We start from the raw sequence: 12,183 nt of genomic DNA on the forward strand, positions 1-12,183 counted from the left end.
AGCGCTAAAAAAAGTAAGTCACGAGACGATCGATCACTTGCAAAGTTGAGGGACAAAAATATACTGTACTACTACTTACTTCTCTCTATAAAACGACTTCTCTTATTTGACATAGGTAACCTTCTTGCATTATTCATCCTTGCACTGCATTGATGATTAGTTCTTGCATTTGAAGGTATATATGTAAAACCAAAAAGGTGCTATTACACAAATTGCTACACTAGCGGAAGAACATGGACTTTTTTTTCCTTTTTTTTTTGGAGAAAGAGGAACATGGACTCATGTTGTTGACCCCGCAGTGTACCATGAAGACCGCACGTCCGTTACAGGACCTAAACACCCTAGCTACTAGCTGTTTAACCATGCGCACATCCGGGGGGGGGGGGCAGTTTGGGGAGGCGCAACCCATTCCAATGTGTGTCTCTGCGTTTAAAAGGGCTAGAGCTAGGCCACACTGGGTCATCAGAAGCTCAGAACTAGCACGACTCGGGGACGGGGTCCGGTGCTCTTCGTCTAAGATCAATCCCCTCCGCGTTTCTTGCGCATTGGAGCCAAAGATGGCAAGGTCAGCCATGTCCGGGCTAGTGCTCCTGCTGCTCTGTGCAACCTGCAGATTGGCGATAGGAATCACCGATGGTAACGTCCTGATTTATTGTTTCTACCGCTACCTCTTGTGTTGATGGATGTTTATTGACCTGAGCCCTGAGCTGATGAGCTCGATGTTGTGTGGTCGCAGGGCTGCTGTCCAACGGCAACTTCGAGCGCGGGCCGCAGCCGTCGCAGCTGCGCGGGACGCAGGTGATGGGCGCGTCGTCGATCCCGTCGTGGCGAACGTCGGGGTTCGTGGAGTACATCCCGTCGGGGCGGAAGCAGGGGGACATGGTGCTGGTCGTCCCCGAGGGCGCCTACGCCGTGCGCCTGGGCAACGAGGCGTCCATCGCGCAGCGTCTCCGCGGGGCCGTCCCCGGCGCGCGCTACAGCCTCACCTTCAGCGCCGCGAGGACGTGCGCGCAGGCGGAGCGGCTCAACGTGTCCGCGTCCGGCCAGTCCGGCGTGCTGGTCATGCAGACCATGTACAGCAGCAACGGCTGGGACTCCTACTCCTGGGCCTGGGACGCCAACGCCGACGAGGTCGAGGTCGTCGTCCACAACCCCGGCGTCACCGAGGACCCCGCCTGCGGACCCCTCATCGACTCCGTCGCCATCAAGACCCTCACCCCGCCTCGCCGCACCAACAGTGAGCGCTCGTGCACTCTGTCCATGTCATGGTTTAGTTCCTTCCCTACGCCGTGTAACATCGGTCGTGTCGTGTCTCGTGTATGTGTATGAATCTGGTCTGTAGAGAACCTGGTGAAGAATGGTGATTTCGAGGAGGGGCCATACATCATCCCCGGGACCAAGTGGGGGGTGCTGATCCCGTCGCGCATGGTGGACGAGCACTCGCCGTTGCCGGGCTGGATGGTGGAGTCACTCAAGGCCGTCAAGTACATCGACAGCGACCACTTCGCGGTGCCTCGGGGGCGCCGGGCCGTGGAGCTGCTGGCGGGGAGGGAGAGCGCGATCGCGCAGGTGATCCGCACCGTGCCGGGGAAGCAGTACGCGCTGTCCTTCAGCGTGGGCGACGCCAGCAACACATGCCGAGGGTCGCTCATGGTGGAGGCCTACGCCGGCAGGGAGTCGACCAAGGTGCCGTACGAGTCGGCGGGGCAGGGCGGCGCCGCCAAGCGCGCCGTGCTCCCGTTTCGCGCCACGTCGTCTCGCACGCGCGTCGTCTTCTTCAGCTCATTCTACAACACCAGGACCGACGACATGAGCTCGCTCTGCGGGCCGGTGATCGACGACGTCGCCGTCGTCAGCGTGCGCGCGCGGCCGCCAAAGCGCGCCTAGAACGCTAAGCTGGCTGGCCGTAGTGCGTTGTTGTTGCATCCTTGTTAATTAGACAACGGCTCGGTGCTTAAGCGCTCAAACTGCCTATTGAGCTTGAATGTGCTGTGCACTAAGGGATTCGTCGGTCTGAGAGAGGTGCCACCCTCAGTATGTCACAAGCTGTTGGAAGACGTTAACTGTACCTCTGCCTTCTCTTGACTGAGAGATCACCTTCTCTTAGCAACGATATGTCTCACCACATATTTGAGGATATCTACTCTAGTTATGAGAGATAACACTAAAAGATAACCATTGTAAATTTATTTTTATTGTTTTACCTATATTGCGTGCACTACTGCAAAACTGGCTACCAGCTGCGGGTGCAAAATGCCTACTAGTGGTGGGCAAGGCGCCCTCTCCTCCGTGTCCGCCATTGATAATTTGTTACCAGTGGTGGGCATCGGTTCCTGCTCACCACTAGTAACTAAAATACAATAGTGACGAGGCCAAAACATTTCACGCCACTAGTATATTTTTATGCACTTTTCTTAATAAAGGCGGTATTGCTCACTACCGGCGGTTCCTCTAGTTTCCTCCTCGATGGAGAAAAGGCGAGGGATGCGGCAACCAACTCGTGATAGTTTTCGACAATTCGAAAAGAAGGTAGGAAGGAGAGGGTGGCGGCGACGACGTCATTGCCGTTCTCGATCTGATGGAGATGGACGACATTGGCCACCACAGGCGCAACATCCCCGCGCTTCCCCCATGCAGCCCATCTGCAGGGACAGTGGGCGAGCGATAGCGGCATATATAGCCGCCCTCGAGCTCGAGGATGGGGAGAACCTCCACTGGAGGAGGTGTCGTCGGACTCTGCCATCGGTCTCCCTCTAGCTCGAGCAGGCGTCCGCAGGAGTATAGTAGTAGGGTATGCATAAATCGTTTTGAGCTCAAGCAGATTGACCAGATGAGAGGGGGAAGAGCTCGTTCGCGACAATAGTGTATGCGTGTCATTGGGAGAAAGAAAAGAAGGGAGAGAAAGATAAGGGAGAAGAGATGATTTGTGGGTGCACGTTAGGTGTGCACGGTGGATGAGAGACACCTCATCAATTTATGGTAAGGTCGCATCGTCCAATCTGAAGTCACCATTTTGGCACGCTGGATTGCCCAAGTACTAGTGTCAAGTAACTTGTACTCTACGACTTCCCCATTCTTACCATACTCTCACTATTCTCATGCAATAATGGGTGTAACATGGAGCTTGCTACTAGTATGTAAATACCACCGGCGGGCTTGACTTCATGTCTGCCGCTGATAAATGACAAGATTATCAGTGGTGAGTGCCACACTCTATCCGTCATTAATGCAACCCAACCGATAAGCAGTTTTCTAGCTGTAGGGGGGCTTAAGACAACCAATGTACATGCCCTATCTTTTTTTACATTGAACAAGCAAATTGCACACCACTGGAATTCTTATTTGACATCCAGGCCTATATCTCACATGTATCAAGAGTTCCTTCCATCTCACGTCTTGCACTTCGTTAGTGAAAGTGTAACTAATCCCTGGGTGATTTTGATAATTAATAACAACATATATGTTATTGAACTAATGCCTATTCAAAGATAATTTCAGGAAAGTTCAATGTTGGCATGGCAAGGACATGCGATTGTGGACCCCCCAAAATGCGAAGGACATATACTGGCAAAAGCTTCAAGATTCCTCTTTTTTGGTTAAGTGATCAAAGATCACACTGAGTAAATAGGAATGCCAATACTATTAAAAGGAGATGAAGTTTTAATCATGAGTCATTTGCTCAAGTGCTTGAAGATATTACTCCAAAAACCCTCAACCACTTTTCCACATTCCATCTGTCTAAAATCCTAAGTCAAACTCGGTCCCATCGAAGCACTTACATTCGGACCCACCGAGTTAACCAAGACAGAGCCATAAGCCAAACCCTAGAAACTCGGTACAACCGAGATGGCATTCGGTCCCGCCGAAGTGCAGTGACCAAGTTTCTGTAACCCATTGTGTTCACCTTGGAACTACCTAAAGGAGATATCAGCTTAGGTCATCGCAAATCGGTCTCACTGAGTGGATTCATTCGGTCTCACCGAAAAGCCTACATTTGAATCTTTTACACTGATCGGTGAGAGGATCGATATGGTTGACTAGAGGGGGGTGAATAGGCAACTACAATTTTTAGCTTTTCTTATCAAATTAGGTTTAGCAACAAATAGGTTGTCTAGATGTGCAACTAGGTGAACAACCTATATGATGCAAACAACAACTACAACAAGTGCAAGCAAAGGATACAACACAATAATAGCTTGCACAAAGTAAAGGAGAGAGATAACCCCAAGTGGAGCCGGTGGAGACGAGGATGTGTTACCGAAGTTCCTTCCCTTTGGGGGAAGTACGTCTCCGTTGGAGCGGTGTGGAGGCACAATGCTCCCCAAGAAGCCACTAGGTCCACTGTATTCTCCTCACGCCCTCACACAATGCGAGATGCCGTGATTCCACTAGTGGTGCCCTTGAAGGCGGCGACTGAACCTTTACAAACAAGGTTGGGGCTATCTCCACAACTTGATTGGAGGCTCCCAACGATACCACGGAGCTTCACCACAATGGAATGTGGCTCCGAGGTGACGTCAACTATCTAGGGTGCTCAAACACCCAAGAGTAACAAGATCCGCAAGGGATTAGTGGGGGGAATCAAATTTCTCTTGGTGGAAGTGTAGATCAGGGCCTTCTCAACCAATACCTAGAAAATCAACAAGTTTGATTGGCTAGGGAGAGAGATCGGGCGAAAATGAGCTTTGAAGCAACAATGAAGCTTGGGGGAAAAGAGGTAGGTCTTCTTGAGGAAGAAGACCTTCTTTTATAGTGGAGAATCAAATCCAACCATTATCCCACATCTCAGCCCGCAGAGGGTGGTACTACCGCTCAAGGGAGCGGTACTACCGCACTAGGCAGCGGAACTACTGCTAGGCCTAGCGGTAGTACCGCTGGGGCTGCGCATATAGAGTAGAAGGAAGGAGCAGGAGAGAGAGCCCACGAGCGGCACTAGGAGCGGTGGTAGGGTGGTACTACCGCTCGAGAGCGGTACTACCGCGCCTACTGCTGCTCCTACTGCCGCTCAACTCGACCGGAGAAACGATGGTCTCGAATCGAGGCGGTACTAGTGCGGAACAAGAGTTGTACTGCCGCTTATGGCTACGAGCGGTACTACCGCTGTGAGGCAGCGGTACTATCACTTGAGGCTGATAAGCGGTGCTACCGCTCCGGTCTGGCAGTACTACCGCTGGTTTCTCTCAAGGGCCACATCCGTGATAACGGTATACTCCAAAGAAGCGGGAAGGAGCTGGGGGTGCAAGAATGAAGTGTACGTGTTGATTCCACCCTAGCTTTTCTAATGCGGACCCCTCTTGATAGTATGGTGTCTCCTACGACTCAAGTCCACCAAAAGCAAAATGAAAGAGACTACACCGTCTTCACTTTGAGCTTCGAGGGGAAAGAATCGTCTTGTGCCAATGAATGAATATCTGAAATGCTTAATGCACACGATTAGTCCACAAATGCATTGTCATCAATCACCAAAACCACTTAGAGAGAGACATTCCCTAACAATCTCCCCCTTTTTGGTGGATTGATGACTGTTGGAAATATGCCCTAGAGGCAATAATAAAAGTGTTATTATTATATTTCCTTGTTCATGATAATTGTCTTTTATTCATGCTATAACTGTATTATCCGGAAATCGTAATACACGTGTGAATACATAGACCACAATATGTCCCTAGTGAGCCTCTAGTTGACTAGCTCGTTGTGATCAACAGATAGTCATGGTTTCCTGGCTATGGACATTGGATGTCGTTGATAACGGGATCACATCATTAGGAGAATGATGTGATGGACAAGACCCAATCCTAAGCCTAGCACAAAAGGTCGTGTAGTTCGTTTGCTAGAGCTTTGCCAATGTCAAGTATCTCTTCCTTTGACCATGAGAGCCTGTAACTCCTGGATACCGTAGGAGTGCTTTGGGTGTATCAAACGTCACAACGTAACTGGGTGACTATAAAGGTGCACTACAGGTATCTCCGAAAGTATCTATTGTTTTATGCGGATCGAGACTGGGATTTGTCACTCCGTGTAAACGGAGAGGTATCTCTGGGCCCACTCGGTAGGACATCATCACATGCGCAATGTGACCAAGGAGTTGATCACGGGATGATGTGTTACGGAACGAGTAAAGTGACTTGCCGGTAACGAGATTGAACAAGGTATTGGATACCGACGATCGAATCTCGGGCAAGTAACATACCGATAGACAAAGGGAATTGAATACAGGATTGATTAAGTCCTTGACATCGTGGTTCATCCGATGAGATCATCGTGGAACATGTGGGAGCCAACATGGGTATCCAGATCCCGCTGTTGGTTATTGACCAGAGAACGTTTCGGTCATGTCTGCATGTCTCCCGAACCCGTAGGGTCTACACACTTAAGGTTCGATGACGCTAGGGTTATAAAGGAAGCTTGTATGTGGTTACCGAATGTTGTTCGGAGTCCCGGATGAGATCCCGGACGTCACGAGGAGTTCCGGAATGGTCCGGAGGTAAAGATTTATATATGGGAAGTCCTGTTTTGGTCACCGGAAAAGTTTCGGGCGATATCGGTATTGTACCGGGACCACCGGGAGGGTCCCGGGGGTCCACCAAGTGGGGCCACCTGCCCCAGAAGGCTGCGTGGGCCATGTGTGGGAAGGGACCAGCCCCTAGGTGGGCTGGTGCGCCCCCCACAAGGGGCCAAGGCGCAAGGGAGAGTGGGAGGGGGCAAACCCTAGTCCAGATGGGCCTTAAGGCCCACCTAGTGGGCGCCTCCCCTCTCTCCCCCTCCTGGCCGCCGCCCCCTTTGCCATCTAGGGCTGGCCGCACCCCTTGGGGGTGGGAAACCCTAGAGGGGGGCGCAGCCCCCTCTCCCCCTATAAATAGTGAGGCATAGGGCTGCCCATAAGACGCGATTCGATCTCTCGTTGGTGCAGCCCTGCCCCTCTCCCTCCTCCTCCTCTCCCATGGTGCTTGGCGAAGCCCTGCGGGATTGCCACGATCCTCCACCACCACCACGCCGTTGTGCTGCTGTTGGATGGAGTCTTCCTCAACCTCTCCCTCTCTCCTTGCTGGATCAAGGCGTGGGAGACGTCACCGGGCTGTACGTGTGTTGAACGCGGAGGTGCTGTGCGTTCGACACTTGATCATCGGTGATTTGAATCACGATGAGTACGACTCCATCAACCCCGTTCACTTGAACGCTTCCGCTTAGCGATCTACAAGGGTATGTAGATGCACTCTCCTTCTACTCGTAGCTGGTTTCTCCATAGATAGATCTTGGTGACACGTAGGAAAATTTTGAATTTCTGCTACGTTCCCCAACAGTGGCATCATGAGCTAGGTCTATTGCGTAGATTCTTTGCACGAGTAGAACACAAAGTAGTTGTGGGCGTTGATGTTGTTCAATATGCTTACCGTTACTAGTCCAATCTTGTTTCGACGGTATTGTGGGATGAAGCGGCCCGGACCGACCTTACACGTACTCTTACGTGAGACAGGTTCCACCGATTGACATGCACTTGGTGCATAAGGTGGCTAGCGGGTGCCAGTCTCTCCCACTTTAGTCGGAACGGATTCGATGAAAAGGGTCCTTATGAAGGGTAAATAGCAATTGGCATATCACGTTGTGGTCTTGCGTAGGTAAGAAACGTTCTTGCTAGAAACCCATAGCAGCCACGTAAAACATGCAACAACAATTAGAGGACGTCTAACTTGTTTTTGCAGGGTATGCTATGTGATGTGATATGGCCAAGAAGAATGTGATGAATGATATGTGATGTATGAGATTGATCATGTTCTTGTAATAGGATTCACGACTTGCATGTCGATGAGTATGACAACCGGCAGGAGCCATAGGAGTTGTCTTTATTTATTGTATGACCTGCGTGTCATTGAAGAACGCCATGTAAACTACTTTACTTTATTGCTAAACGCGTTAGTCATAGAAGTAGAAGTAGTCGTTGGCGTGACAACTTCATGAAGACACGATGATGGAGATCATGATGATGGAGATCATGGTGTCGTGCCGGTGACGATGATGATCATGGAGCCCCGAAGATGAAGATCAAAAGGAGCAAAATGATATTGGCCATATCATGTCACTATTTGATTGCATGTGATGTTTATCATGTTTATGCATCTTGTTTGCTTAGAACGACGGTAGTAAATAAGATGATCCCTTTCAAAATTTCAAGAAGTGTTCTCCCCTAACTGTGCACCGTTGCTACAGTTCGTCGCTTCTAAGCACCACGTGATGATCGGGTGTGATGGATTCTTACGTTCACATACAACGGGTGTAAGACAGTTTTACACAGCGAAAACACTTAGGGTTAACTTGACGAGCCTAGCATGTGCAGACATGGCCTCGGAACACGGAGACCGAAAGGTCGAGCATGAGTCGTATAGTAGATACGATCAACATGAAGATGTTCATCGATGATGACTAGTCCGTCTCACGTGATGATCGGACACGGCCTAGTTGACTCGGATCATGTGATCACTTAGATGGCCAGAGGGATGTCTATCTGAGTGGGAGTTCATAAGATGAACTTAATTATCCTGAACATAGTCAAAAGACCTTTTGCAAATTATGTCGTAGCTCGCGCTATAGTTCTACTGTTTTAGATATGTTCCTAGAGAAAATATAGTTGAAAGTTGACAGTAGCGATTATGCGATCAGTAGAAAGCTTATGTCCTTAATGCACCGCTTAGTGTGCTGAACCCCAAACATCGTTTGTGGATGTTTCGAACATCGAACATACACGTTTTGATAACTACGTGATAGTTCAGTTAAATGGTTTAAGTAGAGGCACCAAAGACGTTTTCAAAACATCACGGAACATATGAGATGTTTCGAGGGCTGAAATTGGGATTTCAGGCTCGTGCCCACGTCAAGAGGTATGAGACCTCCGACGATTTTCTTAGCCTGCAAACTAAGGGAGAAAGCTCAATCGTTGAGCTTGTGCTCAGATTGTCTGAGTGCAACAATCACTTGAATCGAGTGGGAGTTGATCTTCCAGATGAGATAGTGATGTTTCTCCAAAGTCATTGCCACCAAGCTGCTAGAGCTTCGTGATGAACTATAACATATCAGGGATAGATATGATGATCCTTGAGGTATTCGCGATGTTTGACACCGCGAAAGTAGAAATCAAGAAGGAGCATCAATTGTTGATGGTTGGTGAAACCACTAGTTTCAAGAAGGGCAAGGGCAAGAAGGGATACTTCATGAAACGGCAAATCAGCTGCTGCTCTAGTGAAGAAACCCAAGGTTGAACCCAACCCGAGACTAAGTGCTTCTGTAATAAGGGGAACAGTCACTAGAGCGGAATTACCCTAGATACTTGGTAGATGAGAAGCGCTTGGCAAGGTCGTAGAAGTATTTGGATATACAATTATGTTAATGTGTACTTTACTAGTACTCCTAGTAGCACCAGGGTTACAGGATACCGGTTCGCGTGCTAAGTGTTAGTAACTCGAAATAAAGCTACGGAATAAACGGAAGACTAGCTAAAGGTGAGCTGACGATATGTGTTGGGAAGTTTTTCCAAGCTAGATGGATCAACGCATCCCACGCTCCCTCTACCATCAAGATTTAGTTATTAAACCTGAATAGGTTTTATTGAATCTCGATCGTAGTGATACACATTTTCATTGCCAAAAGATATAAGATAGTTAATGATTAGTACCACTTACTTTGTGCACTGCCATGTAAGTTCATTATTCGTATAAAAACGCATGAAGAAGGCCTCCATGTTGATGGATCTTTGGACTTCACTCGTCTTTTGAAAGGTTATGAGACATGCGAACCATGTCTATTGGTGTATACGCATGAAGAAACTCCATGCAGATGGATCGTTTGGACTCACTTGATTTTGAATCACTTGAGATATGCAAATCATACCACATAGGCAAGATGACTGAAAAGCCTCGTTTCAGTAAGATGGAACAAGATAGCAACTTGTTGGAAGTAACACATTTTGATGTGTGCAGTCCAATGAGTGCTGAGGCATGCAGTGAATATCGTTATGTTCTTACTTCACAGATGATTCGAGTAGATGTTGAGAATATTTACTTGATGAAACACAAGTCTGAATTATTGAATGGTTCAAGTAATTTCAGAGTGAAGTAGAAGATCATTGTGACAAGAGGATAAAATGTCTATGATATGATCATAGAGATGAATATATGAGTTACGAGTTTTGGCACACAATTAAGACATTGTGGAAATTGTTTCGCAATTAATACCGCCTGGAACACCATAGTGTGATGGTGTGTCCGAACATCATAGTTGCACCCTATTGGATATGGTGCGTACCATGATGTCTCTTATCGAATTACCACTATTGTCCATGGGTTAGGCATTAGAGACAACCACATTCACTTTAAATAGGGCACCACGTAATTCTGATGAGATGACACCGTATGAAATATGGTTTAGAGAAACCTAAGTTGTCGTTTCTTAAAAGTTTGGGGCTGCGACGCTTATATGAAAAAGTTTCAGGTTGATAAGCTCGAACCCAAAGCGGATAAAATGCATCTTCATAGGAAACCCAAAACAGTTGGGTATACCTCCTAATTCAGATCCGAAAGCAATATGGATTGTTTCTAGAATCGGGTCCTTTCTCGAGGAAAAGTTTCTCTCGAAAGAATTGAGTGGGAGGATGGTGGAGACTTGATGAGGTTATTGAACCGTCACTTCAACTAGTGTGTAGCAGGGCATAGGAAGTTGTTCCGGTGGCACCTACACCAATTGAAGTGGAAACTTATGATAGTGATCATGAAGTTTCGGATCAAGTCACTACCGAACCTCGTAGGACGACAAGGACGCGTACTGCTTCAGAGTGGTACGGTGATCCTGTCTTAAAGGTCATGTTGCTAGACAACAATGAACCTACGAGCTATGGAGAAGCGATGGTGGGCCCAAATTCCGACAAATGGTTAGGAGCCATGAAATCCGAGATAGGATCCATGTATCAGAACAAAGCATGGACTTTGGTGGACTTGCCCGATGATCGGCAAGCCATTGAGATAAATGGATCTTTAAGAAGAAGACGGACGTGGATGGTAATGTCACCGTCTATGAAGCTCGACTTGTGGCGAAGAGTTTTTCACAAGTTCAAGGAGTTGACTACGATGAGATTTTCTCATCCGTAGCGATGCTTAAGTCCGTCGGAATCATGTTAGCATTAGCTGCATTTATGAAATCTGGCAGATGGATGTCAAAATGAGTTTCCTTACCAGTTTCGTAAGGAAAGGTTGTATGTAATACAATCAGAAAGGTTTTGTCGATCCTAAGGATGCTAAAAGGTATGCTGGCTCCAGCGATCCTTCTATGGACTGGAGTAAGCATCTCGAAGTTGGAATATGCACTTTGATAAGATGATCAAAGATTTTGGGTTTATACAAAGTTTATGAGAAACTTGTATTTCCAAAGAAGTGAGTGGGAGCACTATAGAATTTCTGATGAGAATATGTTGTTGACATATTGATGATCAGAAATGACGTAGAATTTCTGTAAAGCATATAGGGTTATTTGAAAGTGTTTTTCAATGGAAAACCTGGATTAAGCTACTTGAACAATAAGCATCAAGATCTATAAGGATAGATCAAAATGCTTAATAATACTTTCAAATGAGCACATACCTTGACATGATCTTGAAGGTGTTCAAGATGGACCAGTCAAAGAAGGAGTTCTTGCTTGAGTTGTAAGGTACGAAGTTAAGACTTAAAGCTCGACCTCGGCAGAATAGAGAGAAAGGACGAAGGTCGTCCCCTATGCTTAAGACATAGGCTCTACAGTATGCCATGCTGTGTACCGCACCTGAAGTGTGCCTTGCCATGAGTCAGTCAAGGGGTACAAGAGTGATCCATGAATGGATCATAGGACAGCGGTCAAAGTTATCCTTAGTAACTAGTGGACTAAGGAATTTTCTCGGTTATGGAGGTGATAAAGAGTTCGTCGTAAAGGGTTACGTCGATGCAAGCTTGACACCTATCCGGATAGCTCTGAGTAGAGAGACCGGATACATATAATAGAGCAATAATTTAGAATAGCTCCAAGTAGAACAGTTGTTTGGAATAGCTCCAAATAGAGCGTGGTAGCTGCATCTAGGAGATGACATAGAGATTTGTAAAGCACACACGGATCTGAAAGGTTCAGACCCGTTGACTAAAACCTCTCTCACAAGCAACATGATCAAACATA

The 12,183-nt window shown here is 47.6% G+C and overlaps 1 protein-coding gene across 1 annotated transcript; it reads left to right on the plus strand.

Annotated features, from left to right (window-relative positions):
* The first annotated feature begins 406 nt into the window (after positions 1 to 406).
* LOC123136899 (uncharacterized) lies at positions 407 to 2,189 on the plus strand. The gene is made up of 3 exons (XM_044556402.1): positions 407 to 636; positions 737 to 1,237; positions 1,343 to 2,189. Exons 1-3 carry the CDS (start codon positions 414 to 416, stop codon positions 1,885 to 1,887), a joined length of 1,269 nt encoding a protein of 422 aa, XP_044412337.1. The 5' UTR covers positions 407 to 413; the 3' UTR covers positions 1,888 to 2,189.
* Positions 2,190 to 12,183: the final 9,994 nt, after the last annotated feature.

This window comes from Triticum aestivum, chromosome 6B (genome assembly GCF_018294505.1).
Source record: "Triticum aestivum cultivar Chinese Spring chromosome 6B, IWGSC CS RefSeq v2.1, whole genome shotgun sequence".
NCBI lineage: Eukaryota > Viridiplantae > Streptophyta > Magnoliopsida > Poales > Poaceae > Triticum > Triticum aestivum.

Bases quoted from the DNA above. Each gene is read 5' to 3' on its own strand.
- LOC123136899 (XM_044556402.1), top strand. From the start codon at position 414: ATGTGTGTCTCTGCGTTTAAAAGGGCTAGAGCTAGGCCACACTGGGTC. The intron at 637-736 runs GTAACGTCCTGA...GTGTGGTCGCAG, and splicing joins GGCGATAGGAATCACCGATG to GGCTGCTGTCCAACGGCAAC. The intron at 1,238-1,342 runs GTGAGCGCTCGT...TCTGGTCTGTAG, and splicing joins CCCGCCTCGCCGCACCAACA to AGAACCTGGTGAAGAATGGT.